Source organism: Microtus oregoni, unplaced genomic scaffold (assembly GCF_018167655.1).
Source record: "Microtus oregoni isolate MIOR12 unplaced genomic scaffold, Mior012 000031F_ref0000149, whole genome shotgun sequence".
In the NCBI taxonomy this organism is placed as follows: domain Eukaryota; kingdom Metazoa; phylum Chordata; class Mammalia; order Rodentia; family Cricetidae; genus Microtus; species Microtus oregoni.
Genome location: NW_024543090.1, coordinates 15,241,714 through 15,264,876, shown reverse-complemented (window position 1 = coordinate 15,264,876; position 23,163 = coordinate 15,241,714). Strand labels below are relative to the sequence as shown.

The window sequence follows — 23,163 nt, the reverse complement described above, 5'->3', positions numbered from 1 at the left end:
TCCATCTGCTCCTGATTTGGACCTTGAGAACTTAATGCATGATTTTGAGAATCATCAGGTATAGGATATATATGATTCATGTTTAATTTTAAAAATAGCAGTTTTAGTGAAGTGTACTGGCATGTGCCTGTAATCACAGCTGCTCTGGAGGCTGAGGTAAGTGAAGATCATTTGAGACCGGCCTTGGCGAGACTCTTGTCTTCGAGTTTGAATGTGAAATGTACCCACAGGCCCTTGCTGAAAGTGTGGCCCCTGACCAGTGGCACTGTTTTGGGGCTGTAGAACCTAGAGGAGGAAGTAGGTTCTTAGGGGTGTGCTTTTGAGCGTGTGTCCTGCTGTCCTGACTCCGTGTGCTCCCACCATGGTGTCCTGACTCACTGGGTGTTCACAAACCAGGAGAGCCAATGATCATGTCAAAAGCTATGTGCCAAGAGGAATATTTTTCCTTTACCTCAGCATTTTGTCATCAGAATAAAGGCTTAAAGACCCTGTCTCTAAATTACAATGCAGTGTGAAGCATAGACACTCTTGGTATGTTCCGAGCAACTACACAGCCAGCAACGCGCAGTAATCCATTTTTCCAGTCTTCAATTGAATATAACTAAACAATGTTGAAGGAAACTTGAGAATTGACAGTACTCATTAGTAATAAATACTGTATGCCATCATAAGCGTTGAGCCTGCAGGCAGCAGACTATTTGTCGTGTTGACTGAAAAAAAAAAGCATTCAGGGAAGGAAAAACATTGGGAAGGATGCCTGACTTTACTCAGAAAGCGGTCTCCCAGCCTCCATCCATTGCATTAAAATGCTAATGGATTTGATGCTCCTAGCTGCAGTAGGAGCTGAATTCTCCCCTCATCACGGAACTTACTTTTCCAGAAGTTTCCCTAGAGTACTTATTCCTAGTAGTTTGCTGGGCCTTGTGGCGTCTACTCGGTTTCTTTCAGGCTTAGGAATCCCATCAGACCCTGGCTCCCATCACTGGCACCAGGTCTGCTTGGGCGAGTTCTGCATGTTCTGGAAATACGGTTTATCTCTGCGCACTTTAGAAGCAATGCTTAGAGCTCTCAGAACCTCCAGGTCCCCTGCGGGGAGGGGGCGGTTAAAGAAAGGTGTAGTAGAGGCCTCACTGTCACCCTTAGGAACTGGATTCTGCTATTGCCACATTCAAGACAACGCACCACGCTCTCATAGCTGGGTCTTTTAAGTTTTCTTCCTGCCTGCGTGAGTGAGGTCAGGAAACTAGATTGGACTATGAAAGAGGAAAGTTAAAGTGAGAAGATGAGAACAAGATACCAGAAAAGAGGTGTATGAAAATGCCAACAGGAAGCCTGTTTGCATGCTGATTTAAAAATCGAGAAGATGGCAAAATTAAGGTGTGCTACCTAGCGGTGGTCTGCAGTTAGGTGACTGCTTGAGACTGGAACTCGTAGGGCTTGATGCAGAAAGGGGGCATTCGAGAAATCTCTGTCAGAGGCACGCAGAACGCCTGGGTAGGAATCGCTCCAGGGCCGGAGATGCAAGCGTCTGTAGAGCCTTTCCGGAACTCTGGGGAGGCCTCTTCCACCTGCTGGGGGCGGAGACTGGGTGGAGCTAGGATGCTGAGGGAGCTGACGCAGGAGCTGTCCAGCTCGTCAGCTCCCTGCTTTGGGCCAGATCGCAACCAGCTCTCCCGAGGCCCTAGGGTGAGTTCCGCAGTGAACCGGCCAGCCTAGACAGCTGGCAGAATACGGGAGTACTTGGCTTCCTGAGGTAGGGGAGGATGCCCTCCAGAAATCCTTGAACTTGGAGCTGGGGTCAGACAAAGGATGGGTGCGGGGATTATAGGGGTTGGCTATAAATAAGGGGCGGGCAGGGGCGGGGGGGGGGGGGGCGAGCGTTCCGAGAGCGGCGAATGGGTAGTTCATCAGTTGGCTGACCACTAAAGAAAACATCCTTCATTCGGAGTTTATGAGAAAAGATGGAGATAATGGAGCCCGGTGCCTGCATCCGGCCCTTACATCACAACCAGATTGTGCGGTGAAAACAGCGGTCCTCCGCTCTTTGAGGAGCAAGGCTAGGAAAGGCCTTTAGCTGCGGGAAGAACGACATTGAATGAAATGAATATTTCAGTTTTAGGAACCGTGCTTGGCTTGTCCCCCACTGTTTCCATCCCTACCACCACTGCGAATGCTCAAAAGGCTTTATCTGGCTGCTGCCATTCGAAACAAGCAGCTTCCAGAGACGTTGTGTAAATATTGTTTCCTTGCTCTGCAGGCATATCCGTGGACACCAACATGTAGAACAGGTTGACAACCCACACATATTCCCAGCCCCCCACCATTTCACTCTCTTCCCCCCTCCTCCCTGCCGCCTCCGGAGATCTCAGCTTCTAGACCTGTGAACCGATGTAACCATCATTGGAATAGAAACGCAGGAGGCTCACTGTGTACCTGTCGTTGTCCACGTTCCTTTACATGAGGTTATTGTTGTTGTTGTTGTTGTTGTTGTTGTTGTTTTTCGAGACAGGGTTTCTCTGTAGCTTTGGAGCCTGTCCTGGCACTAGCTCTTGTAGACCAGGCTGGCCTCAAATTTACAGAGATCCACCTGCCTCTTCCTCCAGAGTGCTGGGGTTAAAGAAAGGCATGCGTCACCACCGCCCAGCGATTTTGATCTTTATCTTAACAATAACTATAAGACAGATTGTTCCTATTCTCATTCTGCGCAAGAGGTGGCTGGGGTACTTGCCCAAGGTCACCTAGATGGTGCACAGGGAAGCAAGTGTCTTTCACATTGCCTCCAACATGGCAGGACAGGATCTGAGCTGCCCAGTACTTCTCAGGCTCTTATTGTGTTGCTTGTCTGCTGAGTTAAAACACCCTCTGCCGCTACTCCAGAACTTTCCGTGGTGTGTGTGTATGTTTTCTGCTTGAATCTCATAACGCCTTCTCATTACTCCTTTCTTCCTTTTAACTGGGGAAACTTAAAATACCTCCCTCCTTTTCTCAAAACTGGAAGGGCTTAGATGGCAAGGATCACAGACCACAAGTGTGCGAACCATAGCCCAGCTTAGACTTCTCAGGTAGTAAGTTAGAGGGACTTGCTTACTCCGGACCTTCGGTTTATTTACTCCTTGCCCACAGTGGTTTCCTCCCTGGCTTGGACACTTGACACAAAAGGAAACCTCTAGGAATTTTTCATCGCTCTCTCCTTTCAAGGTTCTCCTTCAACCTCAACTTGTGATTCATAATTCTATCGCTGCAGTCCTGTTATTCCAGGTGCCAGTTTGGGCCACGTTATAAACTTGGTCTTTTCTTCCGCAGGTTAAATATGGCCTCCAGGATGGTCTCTGTCCTGCTCTCTGGTCTTTTGTTTTGGTTGATGTGCAACTGGAATCCAGCATGGGCTTATAGTCCACGGACCCCTGATCGGGTCTCGGAAACAGATATCCAGAGACTGCTCCATGGCGTTATGGAGCAGCTGGGCATTGCCAGGCCACGTGTGGAATACCCTGCTCACCAGGCCACGAATCTTGTTGGGCCCCAGAGCATCGAAGGTATGCACTGTTCCTAACTGACGATGTTTCTGTTGGATTTCTGAGGCTACCATCTCCATTTTTTTTATTTTGTCAACGAGGGTTGTTTTGTTGTTGTTGCTGTGGTTGTTTTTGGCAGTCTCCTGTAGACCAGGCTCACCGTACTCCCTCTGTAACCAAGGATGACCTTGAGCTCCTGATTCTCTTGTCTTTACCTCCCAGGTGCTAAGATTGGGGGTGGGACTGCAACTTTCTGAGAAGCTGAGGAGGGAAGCTGGGGCTGTGGGCCACTTCCTAAGTAAGCACTCTGAGGGCTATTCCGGCCCTCCCTCCCTCCCTTCGTGTTCTGCACAGTGATACCTACATAACACATCCGTGAGGATGGCGAGACTACCTCTCTTGGGAGTTTTTCCAGTTTCCCAAGTTCCTGGCCATGTTCTTAGAAAACTTGAAAACTTGTTTGCTGTTTACTTATATATCAAAAGAGTCTTCTTCTTGGGAGTGGGCAAGGGATGTCAGAGAAAAGTATGAATTCTCTCTTTGGAGTCTCTCAAAAGCTACACCTGGCACGTGCTGCTTCTGACGGATATACGGGGCATGATTTCCCCGGCTGCGATTAGCTTACAGTGCTGCCTGCTCCAGAGGTCCATGAGTGCTGCCGATAGTGTTGATACACGGGTCCCATGTCTGTCTTGTTGCCCATCACTCTGAGCCATTGAAATTGCTGTGTATTTTGGTTGACATTTGATTTCAGGAGTAGATTAGCCCAAATAATTTGAATCTGAAGCATTCAACTGTAGCAAATGACTTGTAGCAAAATACATCAGAGAGAACCCTTGCCATTTATTCTTTTGCGGAGACGCTAAACCCTTCCTGGCACCGCCACCTGTTCCTGTTTGTTTAATGCTCTGTTTTTGAGAGGGTAAGTATCTGCCCTTTCTCCACCCGTGACGTGCATGGTTTATCACTCTGCTGTTGTCATGGAGAGGGTCCTTCCTGCTACCATAAGCCTCGTCTATGCAGGGCCTCGTTTTATCCATTCAGTATGCAATTACGTGTTATCCTCTATGTGTCTGCCGTTGCGGGACTCCGGGCAGCTCTACCCTAAATGACCCAGGCTAACTGGGAGAAGGGAAGCAACAAAAAGTCTCTCCAGTGTATCCTGATACACACTGCTTCCATGGAACAAAGAGAGGAGACTGGTCAGGAATGGTGTGTGTATGTGTGTGTGTGTGTGTGTGTGTGTGTGTGTGTGGCGGGGGTGGGGGGATCCTCTAATGAAATGCTTCTCAGAAGTAATGTTTGCGTAGGAAATCCACAGGGAGGAATGAAGGAGCATGGGTTGCAATAAGTCGGAGTTAATGCGTGCCCGTCATCATTGAGGTAATGACACATCATAGCGAAGGTACTGACGTGTCCTAGCCAAGTCAATTCTTCCCTAAGGGACGACTGTTGATGTGTTCCTCCCACTCTGCAATGAATTACCGCAGCACTAGCCATTTAACAGACGCTCCTTGTCTCCCTGGTCAGTCACAGCATAGGTGTCGGAGTCACACCAAGGTGAAGTCAGGTGTTGACCAGCAATGCAACCAAGCTGGCGTGGGAGCCTTTCAGCTCATGAGGACGGTAGGCAGACTTTGTTCCCATGCAGTTGTCAACCTAAGGTCCCTTTTGCTTGATGGCTGTCACCTGGGCCCCTTTCAGCTCTGAGGGGCCACCCTCGGGCAGTGTGCTGTCTCACCACGAGCACAATATCCGGAACAAGAACATTCTTTATACCATTAAAATGGAAGCCCCTTTAGTCTGATAAGGGCAAAGCAACAGAACCATTGGAGTGGCTTTCCCAACACCTTTGTTATCTGAGAAGATAGCCAAGTTGGCTCCAGTCTCTACCACGTGCAAAGGCAGAGACTCCTGTGTGCTCAGCAGATAGGAATCTTGAAGCCATTTTAGAATTCCACCTTTTCTAGCTGAGGTGAAACTGACGGGAAATAGTCCAAAGATGGTGAGAGAAAAGAAACTTGATGCAACTCCTGAGCTTGTTCCCAGTCTATCCAGGGCTTTTGTTAGATGGCCTGATTCTGATTCATGTGACCCTATCATTGTTTCAGCTCACCCATCTGTCTGTATTGTGTGCTCAGAGAGTTACTCGTGCCATGTGGAATATCCCCTTCCGTTCTCTAGCCGCCTCAGAAAGAATCAGTTAAAGGTGCTCCCCCCCCCAAATTTTTAATACAGAACATATACAGTACATGTATTCTTGTGTAAATTTCAATACCTATTTCATGTGGTTGTTATTAGTAAACACCATTACAGAAGCTCCCTGGATGAAATGCTAACTCCAGCACTTACTGGGGGTGTCATCTTCTAACAAGGTATTTATTTTCTTTGTTTCTATTTAGCTTAAGTACTTCTCAGCAGGTACCTTAAAAACAGCCGAGTAGGAGCATCTTGAAATATATAGAATCTTGGTCAAAATCAAGACAAGAGGACAGAGTAGAGACAGCTAGGAAGTGGCCCTATGTATAGAATAGTTAGCATGAGCTTCGATGGCAAGGAAGCAGAGTCTGTGCTGTGTCTACACTCCTTCCTTGCTGTGTGTGCTCTCTATAACTTCTCTGCAACGGGATGTCTTGTGCATGAAATAGGGTCCCTTCAGGTGCCGTCACGAGAGCTGTTATCAAGAGGACCACAAGATGCCTCCTCTCTGTGATTAGCAGCAGCTTGTAGGCTTTGCTGGTTTGTCAGTCTTTGTTGGGTGTTTGAGACAGGATTTCACATAGCCCACCCTGGCCTTGAATACCTCCCAAGGATGACATTGAGCCTCTCCTGGGTTCCCACCCCATTTTGCCCTCAGAAGCAAGGGCAGCTAGCGGCTGTCCCAAGGACAGACCCGGAGAGCTGTTTGCTGAGGTGGAGGCCTTTGAGGAGCAGTCTCAGTGAATCGGGGTGGATCAAACCAGAGCAGATAGTGTAGCTCCCAGAATACTAAGAGCCTCGGGTTAAAAATAAAAACCAAAACAACCACAAACTGTTTTACTAATGTGTCAGCTGTTTCTTTTACCCACACTATAAGCCACTGGATACTTAGCACTGTGATATCACTAGGTTTTAAACCATTAAGGTAGACATGTATAGCTATTAGCATTTGATGGTTCTAAATAATTTATATTTATATTGCCAAATAGAAAAATATCAAAAAAAATCTTTTTAAAAATACTGACTTTTGGAACTTTAATTTTTTCAGGATAAAGAGAGCTGAAACTTTAAAAAATTATACCAAATGGGGGGAAAAGCCCTTCTTAAGGTAGTGTTCTTGAAAAGATAGGCAGGTTTTAAGGAGCCTACTACCCTTGGCCAACCTTGCTCAGTAAAGGAGCTGCAGTACCTCCACCTTGCCACAGAGCGGCAGTGTTTGCTTCCTGATCAAAGGCTGGATGATGGCAGCTGGAAGTAAGCATGGAAGGGCCCAAGAGGAGCCTCACTTTGCTTCTGGAGAGTCTCTCTCTGCATTAGAGGAAGAAATAGGGCTGTCTCTTGGCTTGGATACCTTGACTAAAGTCTGTGTCTAGGTTATCCCCATTCTAGAAGAATCCATGAGAACATGGGTTTGCAACTCGTTTCTTTGAGCCTCGATCCTTTGAAGCTGTTTTGAGATTACACACACTACTCTTTAAAAAGACCCTGGAAGAATTATTTTAAGCTTCCTGTGTAGACCAGCAGCCTGGATAATGGGAGGATGTCTTTAAGGCAATCCAGGGCATCTGGGAAGAGGTCCAAAGGTGGTACTTTGGATGTGCGTAACGCAAGAGAGATGTCTGGGTGAAGGAGGGCATTTTGGCTGCATCTCCTTGTTAGGAGTGGCTGAGGCTGTGCCCGGAATGAGGTGTCCCGGTAAACATCATATGTGGAGACAGAACACCCACTCCGAAGTCCTGAAATGTTCAACAGAGAAAGGACAGGTAGACAAGAGTCTGCAAAGGGACCCGGAGCCTGGGGAAGTAGCTCCATAGGAGGGCCTTTGCTTGGCTTGCTTGGAATTTGAAAAACACGGAAGGAGGATGGGAGAAAGAAGCAAACAGAGGCTGGTCAGAAAGACAAGCATAAGGAAGACTAGAAAAAGAGAAACCGCTATGTCTTCAGGGAACTACCGGTATGAGCAGATGGAGACAATTAGAGCCTTAGACAGAGCCAGTTCGGTGAAGAATCAGGGGCCCGGGTGATTTTTTAATGTGCATTCGTATTTTGCCATGGGTCCCTGGAACCATGTTACAGACAGTTACAGCCTGTTACAGACAGGCGTGAGTGGCCATGAGGGCGCTGCGAATTGAACCCCGGTCCTCTGGAAGAGCAGTCAGTGCTCTTAACTACTTAGAAAACCAATCTAAATAAACATTTTATGTCCTTGCAACAATGCAATAAAAATACAGTCTTACTGTGTGCACAAAATGTAGAGAAATATGAATGACCTCAATAAAACACTTTGCTAAAGCGTATAGATACAAGCCAGATGTCACAGCACACACATGTAATCCCAGCACTGGAAAATTGGGTAGAGGCAGCAGGACCATGAATTTGAGGACAGCCTGCTTTATGTCGTGAGTTGCCTGCCAGTCTGGGTACAGAGCACAACCTTGTCTCAAAAGCAAAATCACAAATTTAAAGTAGTAAACTCAGTAGTTATCAACAAAGTTTTTTGTACTTTAATAAATAAGCAAAAATCATCACTGTCTTTGATTGGGGCTTATACTTTAATTGTGCAAATTTTAAACAATATAAAATCTTAGTTCATCTCCTAAAAAGTTACCATTTTCTTACAATGTTGACTTAGTCAGGGTTACTTTTGCTGTGGGGAAACACCATGACCAAAAGTAAGTTGTGGAGGAAAGGGTTTATTTGGCTTAGACTTTCACGCTGTAGTCTGCCATTGAGGGAGGCCAGGCTAGGAACTGAAGCAGGGCAGGAACTCAGAGGCAGGAGCTGATGCAGAGGCTATGCATGGAAGAACACTGCTTACCGGCTTGCTCAGCCTGCTTCCGCTCACAATGGCCTGGGACTTCCCCCACCAATCACCAATTAAGGAAATGCCCTAGGGAGGGATCTTATGGAGGCCCGTTCCCAAATGAGTCTCTTTTTTTCCCAATAACTCCAGCTTGTGTCAGGCTGACTCAAAACAGCCACCACGGTTGTCAAAGATGGGCATAGAAAAGCAGCAGCGGTGGTGAGGTGAGCTTTACTCACAACAGCTGCTACTTTAGAGTTATTGTTAACCCGGGGCCCAGCTCATCCAAGTCTGTGTGGGGTGCACTGACAGGAATCCGCCAGATGGGTGTCTTGCACTTCTGCTCACGGCTCTTGAGAGTGTGGAGCAGGCACTGGCTGAGGCGTGGGATGAGAACCTGCTTCATGTTTCACAGGCTGCGACCTCCCGGTAGTGTCGTCACAAGGCTGAGGGAAAGGAGAGCTCGTGGAGGCCTCTTTTCCCATCACCCATTGGGTTTAGGCTTCAACATATCATTACGGAGTGGGTAGTTCACCAAGTGTCCGTCTGTGGGTTCAGGGCCTGAGCTAGACCCTGCTTCTTGAAAGTTCTACATTCTATCTCATTCTTCTGAATACAAAGTACCCAATGTTTGGGATTCTGGTGGAGGACAAAGAGAATTTAGACCACACACCCATTCTATTTCTGGGACAATAGTCTGAGCGACGGTGTATTTTATTGCCTCTAAATCCTAATGAGGCTTTAAACACACACCACACACACACACACACACACACACACACACACACACATATATTTTCTAACCCTTTTTCTTCCTTTCCACTTTCCATTTGGTTCACATGAGAATTTGGCAGGGAAAAAAAAAATCTAAGCTTTAAGCATAAAGGACTACACATCCCTCCCTTCCCATCTGCTTGTCAGCCACGCCTCAGGGTTGGGAGGCTAAGACACCATCCTCTTTCCTGTAGTGTGGGCCTTGTGAACCTTGGCTCCTGAGGGTTTTCCGGCCAGGCATATCTGTCCAGAGCCCGTATCTGTTCAAAGCCCTTGGTGTCTAAATTAGAACCCCGTGTCAGGTCATCTGATTCATGCCACCTGGAACGAGACCCAGCCAACGAGAAGCCCGATGAGTCACCTGGGACGCTGCGATGAATGATTTTCCACAGATAATTGACACAGTGGATTATGTACCTGTAGGAAACGGAAGAGCACTAAGTAAATTTTATATGACGTGTACGGTTTGCAAAACTGCTTTCCTGTAACCTGTCTTATTTGATGTAATCATCCTAAAGAAGGAAACTGTGTGAGGTTTCCCACGATGGCTTGAGCTTTATAAGTTGGTTGGCAGGCCAGCTGTTTTATGTCTGAAAACATCTGTCCCTGCAGACTTGTATAGCCCTAAGCTAGTTGGCTGAGAAACTGTAATGGTACCGGGCATTACGGTTAGGCACATGTGGATTTGGGTGGCTGGCATTTCAGGGACCTGAGGCTATAGGAAGTGAAAGTTCTGACAAGCTTCCCTCTTGGAACAAATTAGTCCAAACATCTTGGTCACCACGGACCATAAAGAGTTAGTGAAGCGGGCCGGGTTTAGCAGACCACACTTAGGCACGGCAATTACATAGGCGCGTGCACGTTGACCGCTGTGTGTCATGTGATTGTCAGTGAAGGCAGAGACATGTGGGCTTTGGGTTTAGAGAGTGTCTCATTTAGGATTTCTGCTGCTGTGAAGAGACACTGTGACCACGGCAAGTCTTAGAAAGGAAAACATTTAATTGTGATGGCTTACAGTTCAGAGGGTTAGTCCATTTTCACCATGGCGGGAAGCAAGGCAGCATGCAAGCAGACATGGTGCCGGAGGAGGAGCTGAGAGTTCTTCTGTCTTGACTCACAGGCAAGTGCTCTGTCTCACTGGGTGTGGTTTGAGCATCAATGAGACCTCAAGGCCTGCCTCCCCAGTGACACACTTCCTCCAACAAGACCACACCTACTCCAACAAGGCCACACCATGGTGCCATTCCCTTTGGGAGCCGTTTTCTTTCAAACCACCACAGGGAGTAAGGAGAGGATGGATTGTGCAGCTAGTGGGATGGACACTGAGACAGGCCTGACTGTTCTAGTTCACACTCGAAGGAGTCATGAAGCAAGGCAGATGTCTCGATACCATACAGTTTAGTTTCTCAGCGCACAAATGGAGATCAGCTGCCTGGTCCATCTCGCAGTGTTAGTGTGACAGTTAAATTGAAAAATGGAAAACTGTTACACAAACACAAAACATCACTAAACACTGGTTCTCCCATCTTCCAGTTCTCTGTGTCCTGCTGAGCTCTGGCCTGAGAAAAACCACTCTTGCCTAGTAATCTTTGGAGGGATCAGTTCCACTGGCCTTATCTGCACCCCATTGGTGGTGACAAAGGAGTTGGGGTCATGGGGCTGTAGGGCGGAGTAGTGCTGGGTGAAGATTCCGAGCAGCAACTTTTCCCACTCGGATTTGCCTTTTCCATCCATCTCTTGGTCTCGTGACTTTACGAGCATTTCAGCGGATGCCGAGCCAAAAGTGAAACCCGTCACGGATGCACGTCGGAGGCGCTGGTGAAAGACAGATGTGAGGGTGAATCAGAGAGCTGGCCGGCAGTGCACTGGAAGCAGACGGTCCACTTGCTGACCTCTCTGGTCACTTACACTTCCCATCAGGGTGTCCCCTTTCTGTATTCATTCAACAAGGAATTACCAATCCTGTACATTGTGCTGGGAATGCTGGCTCTCATGGCTTTCAAAACCTGTGCATACTGTCCTAATTTGCCTTTTCAGGATTTTGTAAACCAACCACAAATCAGGCATCACTATTCTTTCAGCCTCCTTGTTAGGGTCAACTCTAACTGGGGGACTATAGCAGTTTTCTAGAATACGCGGGTCGGGACAGGTGCTGGTTGCTGTGTTCCTTCCTATGCCCAGAGCTGTTCCCATGGCTCTTCAGTCTGGAGGCATCCGCAGGGATAAGAAAGATCTGGAACCGTGGAGTATGTTTTCACTCAGCACCTCCCGCCAGCCAGTCAAGTGTGCTGGCTAATGGAGAAATGGCAACCAGAAGGATCAGGCTTGTGGACTTCTCCTGCTGGGATCTGTGGTCCTGCTCTAAGGAGCCTGAAAATGAGATAGGGCACGGAGCAAATACATTGGAATGCATGTCTGTGGTGTACTGGGCTAGAAGCTGAGAGTCCTGTATATGTGGATTATTACAGGAATAGGTCTCTTGGGGACAGAGAACGAGGGAAGCTGCCGCTGGAATCGTCATTGTCATAATCAAAGCTGAACTTCTCTGAGGATGTATATCATGGAAACTTGGGTTTGAGTGGGACGAAGGAAAAAAAAATTAGCCGTTGTGTCAAATATGGGATGGCAGGGAAAGCTGGGCACTCTTGAGACTGTCAACAGGTTGGTTTTTGTTGGAACAACTGGAAACTGTGGCAGGTGGTCTATATTGCCCAGGGAAACTCCTATATCTCTTGTAGTCTGTCTGGTGCTTGCTGGCAGGGTGTCCCTTAAGCCTCTCATTGCAGATAAGAAGGCTTCTTCACATCTGGATATCTCCTCCACGGTGACAGCAGCCATGATCAGTGGTACTGGCTAGAGGACAGTCTATGTATTTCTGCTCGTGTTGATCCAATCCTTGCCTAGAGCTCACCAGCGCCATTGGAAGGCCAGATGTCTGGCCAGCTGGTGTCTCTTCGGCTTGCAATTTAACTGTTACTCAGCAGGTCAAATGCTCATGATGTGAGCCTGTGCCTCGTCCAGGTGATCCATTTGATCACACCCTCTCGCCCTCCAGGAGCACACACAGACTCCTTACAGCATTTTAGAATATCCTCAGTACACAGACAAGAGAGGGGCATCAACCTACGGGAGAGAGACCTGACCAAGACAGAGTGACATTTACCTAAGGCTGAGAGGACTGTACTGAGGGGTTCTCCCAGGAGGGGACTTGGGAACTGATAATCATTCTCCCCCAGGAAATTGTCGTAGATTTTTTGCCCGAGGCAGAGGGGACAGCCAGTCTAGGCTACTGGCCCATCTTGCAGAGGAAGGCCCAGGAGGCCTTCATAATGCCATCCTCCTACTAGGACAGCTCAGGAGACTTGTGCCGACAGGCTCTGCATAGTTTGGATAAACGTGAATGATTAACGTTTTCCCTCCAAGCAGCGGGAATGGACGGGCCTTCTGGGAAGAATTCCTCTGCTGTAAACCACGGAGAGGGCCTGTCTCCTGAACCCAACCAGTGTGTCTCTTCTCTTGTCTCTTTCCTTCTCTCCACGTTTCCAGGCCTTCAGCAGATGATGGGAGGGACCATTTGTTGAGTCTGTCCAGACCCTGCATAGTTCTTGGTCACTGAAGTGTGTAAAAACATGGCAGCAATGCAGGTGCTATTGTCTCAAAGTGTTTACAAAGAAAGGAAGGGAAGAGCCGTTATTTGACAGAAAATGACACATAGCACTAATACTGTAAGGCTCTTGCTTTTAATGTGTGGTCAGTGAACAGGACTGTTGGCATCGGCTCTCATTTAACTAGGTCTGTATACAGCATACTGGAGCCTGGGAAGTGCCTCTGGCTTTTTTTACAGGCAGAGTCTTGGTGCCTTGGGGTCTGGACCGTGAACCAGTCAGATGTGCCTGGAGGCAGGGAGTGGTCAGCTCTCTCCCAGCTGGCCAGATCGCGAGCTGCAGCTACGGTAATGCGTCAGCCCCTAGTCACCGGCCTTCTTACCCCACTCTCGAGCCTTGCTTCTCATGCCCCTGCCTCAGGATGCCTGTGCTGTGAGGCAGCTCAGATCCCCTCCTTCGTCTTCAGGGAGGGCGCTGAACGTGGGAGAGTCTGAGAGATGGCTGACGGAGTCTACCCTGCTCTGTTGGGCGGTACCAGTGCTGTTCTGATGAGGGATTAGTAAGAATGGGTGAGCACTTGGATCCCGAGCTCTGCTTCCCAGTAGATTACTTTCCATGTCTGGAAGCAGATCCATAGAGCTCATTCAGCAAAGACACAAACACAAGCAAACTAATTTGCTGGATGGGTCCCAGAAGACTTACATCGTACATATAGCTTTTTTTGTTGTTGTTGTTGTTGTTTTTTTTTTTTTTTTTTGAGACAATCCTGGCTGCCCTGGAACTTGCTTTGTAGACCAGGCTGGCCTTGAACTCACTGAGATCCACCTGCCTCTGCCTCCCAAGTGCTGGGACTAAAGGCGTGTGCTATCACTGCTCAGCTATTGCGCACAGCTTTTGTGGATGATAGGAGACGCCTCTCAGATACTCTGCAGCCTTCTGACCATGGGGTACATCTTGCATAATTGCTCTCTGTGCTCAGGATATATGCCTCTGTGAGTTCTTGATAAATAGTAGTGCAGAATGGTGATTTCCTTTTCATTTTTCTACCCAAACTTAAAAAAAAACAATTATTATTTTTATTTTATGTGCATTTGGGTTTTGCCTGCATGTCTGTGAGGGCGTCAGAGTCCCTCAACAGAAGAAGGTACAGACAGTTGTGAACTGTCATGCGGGTGCTGGGAATTGAATCCAGGTCCTCTGGAAGAGCAGTAAATGCTCTTTAACAGCTGAGCCATCTCCCCCCTCCCCCAATCTTAAAGCTCCAAAATCTGAAGGGAAATATGGTAACACTTATTTAAATTCAAAAATATGTTTGAGGGGGTTGGAGAGATGGCTCAGTGCTTACGAGCTCTTTCTGCTCTTTCAGAGGACCAGGGTTCAGTTCTGAGTGCCCATGTAGTGGCTCAACACCATCTCTCGCTCCAGTCCTGAGGATCTGATGCCTTCTCTGGCCTCCACGGGTACTGGGCACACACATGGTATGCTTATGGTTTTTAAATACTTGAAATGGCTAGAGACTCCATGAAAAGAAATCTGTAAACTACTCAACCAAAGGGAAAGGGTCTAGTGGGAAGGACATAATCCTCGTTTGGGGTCTACTGTGTACTTTATATGTTACAGTTTTGTCCTCATAAGTCCTATGTATATGCTTCTGTTTTACAATAGAAGTATATGAGCAGCATGCCAAGAATGGACAGTTCAAGGGCAGGGGATACAGTTTTGAATCTCTAAGAGCAGAAGGAAAATTTCCTGTTGATGGCCTGCATCCCTCACCTTTGCCCACTAGATGGCAGTAGATTTTCCACAGCCAGAGCTCAAAACATCTCCAGATGATTTTAAATGTTCCCTTGCATGTTAGAACCTTTATTGAAACCACTCCCGAGACTTAATATCTCTCTCTCTCCCTCTCCCTCTCCCTCTCTCTCTCTCTCTCTCTCTCTCTCTCTCTCTCTCTCTCTCTCCCTCTCTTTTTCTCTCCCTCTCTCTCACATCCCCTTGCCCTCCTTTCCCCTCTTCCTCTCATCTCTGCTCCTTCCTTCCCACAGCATATTCAAAACAAAATTTGGGGAGTCACTTTAAGGACTCAGTAATTATGTTTAAACTTTTTTTAATCATAAAAGTGACTTTAAAAAGCCATTGTGAATCATTAGGACAAAAATAATATGTTCACAATCTTACCACTTAGAAGTTTCCACTCTTGGCATCTGAGTGTGTGTGTGTGTGTGTGTGTGCGTGTGCGTGCGCATGTGCGTGTGTGTGTGTACGTGCGTGCGTGCATGTGCGTGTGCGTGTGTGTGCATGCGTGTGTGTGTGTACACGTGTGTACACATATGTATGAGTGTGCATGTAGAGCTTTCTTATTTTAGTAATATCCTCTTAAAAATGGGTAGTCTTAATTTTGCAGGAAAATGGATGGAGCTAGAAAACACTATTTTGAGTGAGGTAATCCAGACACAGAATGACAATTATCTCACTCATAGGTGGTTTTTAAACATAAAACAAAGAAAGCCAACCTACAAACCACAATCCCAGAGAACTTAGACAACAATGAGGACATTAAGAGAGACTCACATAGATCTAATCTACATGGGAAGCAGAAAGTAGAAAAGGACAAGATCTCCTGAGTAAATTGGGAGCATGGGGACCTTGGGGGAGGATTGAAGGGAGGAGGGGAGAGGCAGGGAGGGAAGCAGAGAAAAATGTAGAGCTCAATAAAAATAAAAAAAAGAAAAGAAAAGCAAAAAAAACTTAACACTTCAAATAAAGGTTTTAAAATTATTCCTCTGTGGGCTGGAGAGATGGCTCAGAGGTTAAGTGCCCTGGCTGCTCTTCCAGAGGTCCTGAGGTCAATTCCCAGCAACCATATGGTGGCTCACAACCATCTGTAATGAAATCTAGTGCCCTCTTCTGTCCTGCAGGCAGGCATGCAGGCAGAACACTATACATAATAAATAAATTAAAAAAAAAATATTCGTCTGTGTGTGTGTGTCGGGGGCGGGGGTATGTGCACACCAGTGTAGCGGCCGGAAGACTGGGTCAGATCTCTTCCAGTAGGCATTACAGAAGGTTGTGAGCTTTCTGTTGTGTGTGCCAGGAACTGAACTCAGGTCCTCTGCATGAACAGTAAGTGCTCTTAACCACTGAGCCGTCTCTCCAGCTTTCATAAATATTCTGCATATTTTTATAGTTAATATTACAGCAAAATATTTTTCTCTATCCTAACAAGTCAATGTCATTATTTTTTAGCAACTGCATTATACTCATTATATACACAGTGGAGACATTCCTCAAGTGGTGGACATTTAGAGATTTCCCAATCTGTTAAATCTGTTATCTTCATAACTACTTCCTCAGTGCATATATATGCACACGACCTTTATGTAGTCTCTTGATAAATTCCCTAGGGCGTACATTTCTGAGAAAAGAATAATTCGGCCAAGATAGTTGTATATTTTTAATTTCAGTTTCCTAATTCCTGTCAGATTGCTCGCAACTGTTTAACCGATATATGTAGTGTTTCTCTCTCCCTCCCTCCTTTCTTCCCTCCCTTCCTTCCTCTCTCCCTTCTTCCTCTCTTCATGGACAGTTTTTCCACTTGTTTACAATGAGCACGACCCTTTAAGAACTCCTTTGACAGATAAAAGTGACATCTTACTGTCTTGATTAGTTTTCCTTTCATGATCTATTAACCTTAACCTCTTTCCTTCCGTGTGTCACATATATCTTATTTTATTTTGTTTTGTTTTTCGAGACTTTTCTTTGTAGTCTTGGAGCCTGTCCTGGAACTAGCTCTTGTAGACCAGGCTGGCCTCGAACTCACAGATCCGCCTGCCTCTGCCTCCCGAGTGCTGGGATTAAAGGCGTGCGCCAACATGGCTCGTGACACATTTCTTTTTCATTAGCTATATCTGTGCCTGGCACTTTCGTATTGCCTGCTATGTGTTTGCGCATTCATATTCACAACAGAAGTTCTAAGGATTTTATCAGGTCGAGAAGGATCCCGGGGTGAAACTCTGGGAGAAGAGCTGAAATTGTGAGATGGCCACCAGGTGGTGCCCTTGGCTCGGAATGGAATCATTGCTCTGGCCAGTAGGCGGTGATTAGAAAGTGGCCAAGAGATGGATGGTGAGGTGAAGACCCTGAGAGCTCTTTGCATGCATAGACACCATTGGTTACATTTGTAATTAACCTGACAGTGATCAAGAGAGGGCCTGATGCGTTTGTGTGTGTTCTGTCACACGTATGGGGCAGCTGTAAGGAAGTGTTTTACCTCGTACACAGTTCCATGGTTTTCAACATACTCGTGTCACAACAATCCATTTTATGGTCTTTTTGTCATCTCAGAAAGAAACTCTGTCCCCTTTGTCAACCCCCATCCCTGTGCTTTGCCCAGCCCTTCTCCTTTACCCTAGATCCCCAAGAGCACTCACTAATCCAGCTTCTGTCCATGGACTTCCTGTCACAGTGACTCCATACAGATGGAACCTCCTATACATGTTCTTTGTGATGAGGGTACGTTCTTACTGTTACTCCAGACTTAGCAATACTGCGCTACCTGATTTCCCGGCAGGAGACAGGAGCCCTTCCAGGTCTACCTAAAACTGTGGTCTTTCTACCTGATGGTTCTTCAAGAACTTCCAGAACTCTAAGATGGCAGATTTCTGAGCCCCAGGTCTCCCAGGAGCTTGGGTTTGGTGCACTGGGCATCTAGGGCTGGTGAGGATTGTTTGTCAATAACTCATGTGACCCCACTGATGACCGAGCTGGCAGTAGTGGGGAGGTCAAGCTGCGGAGAGGAAAAAAACCAGGTTTTAAATGAAGGCACAAGAGAAGACCACCCTTTCCCTGGGCTCTCCGTGCCAGCTCCAGCTTCTGTCTCCCTGGCCCTGAGCAAGCTGTAATGCTGCTTCTTATCAAATGGTCGCCCCTTGACTGGGCCTGACAACAGGACATATCTGAAGGCCATCATAACCATTGACGTCGGCCGTATTTACTGTTCAGCTGGCAAACCCCTCAACTCAGCATAGCAGAAAGAATACTCAATCTGCTGCCTGAAGCTTACCAGAACATTCCACTGCCTGGTGCCTGGGGCTGTGTGAGGAGAAGTGACGGGCAGAAACAAACCAAACAACCCAGTGTTAGACAGAACCAAAGGACAGGGTGGGACCTTCGGGAACCTCCCGTCCACTGGCCTCATTTCATAGTAAAATAAGTCTGCAGAGGTGAATTTCTTTGCTCAAGGCCGCGTGGCAGCTGTTGGTGCCAGGCCAACAGGGATCTGGGAGCCGCAGGTTTGTTTCCTCTTTTCTTTCTTTTCCCCCTCCTTTCCAAAATCCCTCCCTTGGGATGGGAAGAATCAGATCCAATCACTCTGACTTTTCAGACTTTAGTAGATCCTAGGCTCATTCATCCATGGCTATAGATCTAGTGGATTTGCATACTGATATTTGTGCTGAATGAGTAGGAGCTGAAATAATGGCCGCTGAAGAAGTCAGGGTGGATTTCATAGGTGGCTTTAGGAGCAACCCAGAGCAGGTCAAGTTCAGTGAGGGGTGAAGCTTGTGTAATTTGGATTCCCCTCCCCGTAAGTTAAGAAAAACAATACAGCCGGGCGGTGGTGGCGCACGCCTTTAATCTCAGCACTCGGGAGGCAGAGGCAGGCGGATCTCTGTGAGTTCGAGGCCAGCCTGGTCTACAAGAGCTAGTTCCAGGACAGGAACCAAAAGCTACGGAGAAACCCTGTCTCGAAAAAGAAAAAAAAAAGAAAAAAAAAGAAAAACAATACAAACTTGTAATTTTAATGGTCTGGGAGAGATGGCTCAGTGTTAAGAGCACTGGCTGCTATTCCCGATGACCAAGGTTGAATTCCCACCACCCTCATGGCACCTTACAACTGTCTCTAACTCCGGTTTCAGGGAACTCAATGCCCTTGTCTGGCCTCTGCACACATCAGACACACATACAAGATGCATAGATATATATGCAGGCCAAACGCCCGTATACATAAAATTAAAAATATAATAATGATGGCTACGAGTCCTTTAAAGCAGTTCATACAAAGAGGGGGCTCATTTTGCTTCACTGTCAAGCTACTCTTAGGACCCGTGAGGTGGGATCGACATTTTTGTTTATATAAATGACACCTGCTATACTGGGAAGCATTTTATAACCCTCCGCCCTTATGAAATAAGGACCACCCTGGAAATATACTTGTACTGAAGGCCTGTCCTGTGTGAGAAGCACCAAAGAGAGCCAAGAGGTCAGGAAAGCACTGCCTCACTCAGGGTGTGGGGCATTGAAGCCCAGGGTGAAGACTGGGGTTTCCCTTCCAACTCTCCATGTCTTCAGTCTCTTTGTCTGAAGGGAAGTTAGATACAGATGTGAATGAAGCCCGTTAGCATCATGGGATGAAAATACTTTCAAAATTTGCATGAATTTTTTTTGGGGGGGGGGTGGTTTTTTTTTTTTTTTTTTTTTTTTTTTTTAAGACAGGGTTTCACTGTAGCTTTTGGAGCCTGTCCTGAACTCACTCTGCAGATCTGGCTGGCCTCGAACTCACAGACATCCACTTATCTCTGCCTCCTGAGAACTGGGATTAAAGGTGTGCACCACCACTGCCCAACATGAATGTTTGAAGTTATGTCTCACCTGGTAAGCCCCTTAAGTCCACATCACTGCCTTGAAGGGAAGGGAAGGAACACGTATGATCAGAATGGTCTTTCCCTAAAGTGTGCCTAATGTCCCTGACACAGTAGTAGAAATGAACACTCCGGTAATCCGCCAATGCCCACAACGTTTGTTCTCCTGGAAACCAACACCTTCATCCATCCATTCTGTCCTATTTAAATAATAACACCAGCATTAGACTTCTCTTTTTCCCTTGGCTTTAGCCTGTTCCTGCCACGTCCCAGATGATACAACTTGGGATAGAGATAAATGTGGGCCCAGAAGAGCTTGGTTCGTTGAAGAAATCTCATTCTGTTTGCTTCCTTCACTCTTCATTGTTGGGTCTGGGTGTTCTGAGTCTCTGTGAAGACAGGACAGTCAGAGTCGTGAAGCAGAGTCTCATTAGGTAAACAGAGCAGTGTTTTTCTTTCTCCAGAGTTCACTTGGATTTCAGGGAGACATGACAAGGGATTGTGTATTTTCGTGCACTGCAGATTCACCAGCTTGGATGGCAGTTTCAGCGCTCTTTGGAAATGAGCTTCGGGGATCTTGAAGGGCAGTGGATTCTCAATCCCTCCCTGAAGTATAGGGAGCAGGGCTCCAAAGCTGTGGTCTAAGGTGTGCTTGTTCATTCCCAGTGGCATAACCAATCCTGTCACTTGGGTATCCCTCCCTGTTTGAATCATGGGTTTCAAACATCCTCAGGAGTGCTTCCTGGAGAATTCCAAAACTTTTAACAAATCAATCCTAATCACCTGAGCAGAAGGGTGTTTAAAACATGGTTTTAATGTTTAAAAATTAAGTTTTCTTCTTCAAAATCTTGTATGAGCCATTAAACAAACTTCTTGGTAGAAAAAAAAGCCACTGCCATCAGAGATTTTGAATCTTATAACAGGTTAGTTGTTCTTGGGGGAATTGAGCCAGGGCTATTCCTTTCAAATGCTAGCTCCAGGGAACCATGAAATGACTCAGCAGGTCACTTTGCTGTGCAAGCCTGCCAACCTGACTCTGACCCTTGGAAGCACAAAAATTTGGGAGAGGGAAATGGACCCCACAGACCTTCACACATGCATTATGGTCCACACTCAGATGTTGGCACACACAACAATGGTGAAGAACCCAAAGCTCATCCCTTAAGGTGCAGTCACCCTGAGCATCAGCCTGGAGAAAAGTGACTCTTCTCACTGTTAGGGAGTTTGTGCTAGGTGGATGATGAGAGAAGCCCAGGGGGACAGGCTGGAGTCATGGGGACACTCGTCCTCCACTCTGTCGCTCTGCAGGTCACCAGTTGCAGAGGAACATTTACCTCCATTCCCACTCAGCTTGCCATTGGCTATTTCCTCACTGACACCTGGGTCCAAGGGCGAGGAAATGGACATTTAGTAAAAGCGCTGTTATTATCGCTTGTTTATAGAGAGAATTACTAATATTCAAAGAGGTAAGCGTGTTGTTCAGAATCCCATACAGAAGTGGTTCTCAACTTTCCCAGTGCTGCATGCAGCCCTTTAATACAGTTCCTCATGTTGTGTTGACCCCCCTCAACCACAGATTTATTTTCATTGCCACCTTATAATTGTAATTTTGCTACTGTTATGAATCATAATGTAGTATCTGAAGTACAGCTTCTGTGGGGTCATGACCCACACAGGTTGAGAACAGCTGACGTGAGGTTTTAAGTTGCACAGGTCATGCTCATTATAAAATGATGACCACAACGGACTTTTATTAAACATTTAATAACGACCAGAATCCACACAAAAAGCCTTAAGAGTATTTTATCCTTATGCTGCCCCAAATGTAGTATTGTTAGTGTCCTCACTTGACACATGAGATCATGCAGTCAGTTTGATGGAACCAAGATTCTAACTCAGTCAGCCAGGCTACAGAGGCAGTGCTTTTGGGGCTCACACAGCTTCCTCTACACGCTTGTCCATTCCACACACTGGTCCCCAGCCCCGTGTGGCTCCTAGGCATGTGTCATATGGGTCAGTTGAATTGTAGACTTCCCAGATACAAACTACACAGAATATATTGACCATAATGTGGGAAAAGAGTGTCAAGCATCTCAATGGTAGCTTTTATATTGATCGTATGTTGAAATAATAGCAATCTGGATATACCGAGATAGATTGAGATGAACTTTTAAAACATAGTTTCACCTGCCTCTTTTTCACGTCCTTAAGTGAGGCTAGCGGACAATTTTCACTTATACGTGAGGTTTATATTATATTGCAGTCAGACCGTGTTTCAGCAGACTGTTTCTACATGTATAGAGACCGAAACTTTCCTAGGTCATGGTTGATGCTCCTAGTTAGCCCTAGTTAAAGTTTTGGTTGGCATGACTGATGGACGGGTCCCTGGCAATCTTAAGTGTGAGTCCTCTGTTTACTTATGAACTTGGATCGCCCGTATTACCACGAGTGGGTAAGAGAGAAATCCAAAGGGTTAGCTAAGCCATGTTTCCCTGTCTTGCTAACTGTCTGCTGCCTGCCATCTCTCTTTTGACCTCACAGCTTGAGTCCCTCATACCCTCCCCGCCCCCTGCCCCGCGTCTCTGTGATACCTTCCTGATGTGTTTCCTATCACGTGCCTTTAGACCCCAGCTGCAGCTGTAGAGCCTGGCGTAGAATTGATAAGTGACAAGTGCCTCGTCATTTTGTTCTGTTGCTGTTCTATACATAATGACGATTGCCAGGAAGAGATTACATGGGTCTGGAAGGAAGAAGTTGGGAATGTTTGTGGAGCTGGGAAAGCCGCAAGCTGGAGAAACATCACCAAAGCTTGGCAGAGGATTTATTTCAAGCGTCCCCTCCCACAGTACACACACCACATGTTCTTCCTACTCCCCACTTAGGACAGATTTTTTTTTTTTAAATGGTAGTATCTGCTAAAAGTCAGAAACAGAAAAGAATGTTCCTCTTGTCCAAAATAAATGTTTGTGTTAGCAATTTACAAAGGCTTCTTACTTATCTACAGCAGGCTTGGGTGGAGAGAGGGAATGAGAGGTTGCTGCTTACTGCAGTTACTACTTGCTCAGGTCATGTTGGAGTGCTCCGCCATGATGCAGAGACCTTTCCTGACCTAAACTGAGGCCCTTGTCTTATACTAAAGACTAGGCTTGGGTGTCAGGGATAGACACTGACTTTGCAGAATAATTATCTCTCCAAGCTGTGTATCCCCTAATCTAGGTGGTGTGGCAGGACTTAGCACCCCAGAGTAGCTGACAGATTAGGATTGTGGTCTGGCTACTTCTCATGTCCAGTCTCTGCCGCTGGATATATACTCCGTCTTGACCATGTCTTCCCTGTGCCCTGCTGCCCTTTGAAGTCCAGGCTAGCTGGAAACCTGAACGTGGGTAGAGACTGTTTAGAACTTGGGCCTGGGGCAGGGGTCACATCCACTTTCTGGGTGTCTTGTGCCCGCCTGTCCTCCTCATTTTCCTTTCCCGAGGCTTCTTTGGCTCTCCTTTATTTATTGGACATATTAACTGTGGACGCTTCTTCTCTGATTAGGAGTTTCTTAACTGTTTCTCTGGCTCTAGTTTGGCCTCTGACATCTGTTCACCTTGCTTTCCGTCTGCCTACCAGGGTCAGCAATGGCC

General features: G+C 46.7%; 1 protein-coding gene across 3 annotated transcripts in view; it reads left to right on the top strand.

Annotated features, from left to right (window-relative positions):
- The first annotated feature begins 1,577 nt into the window (after positions 1 to 1,577).
- Positions 1,578 to 23,163, top strand: part of Scg5 (secretogranin V) — a 46,312-nt gene continuing 24,726 nt past the window's right edge. For 2 of the 3 annotated variants that reach the window (XM_041678805.1, XM_041678803.1), the window contains exons 1-2: positions 1,597 to 1,753; positions 3,304 to 3,536. In XM_041678805.1, coding sequence (XP_041534739.1) covers positions 3,311 to 3,536 — 226 coding nt within the window. In that variant the 5' untranslated portion in view covers positions 1,597 to 1,753; positions 3,304 to 3,310. Of the gene's footprint in view, positions 1,754 to 3,303; positions 3,537 to 23,163 lie in introns of all 3 variants that reach the window. The other variant, XM_041678804.1, reaches the window with a different exon arrangement.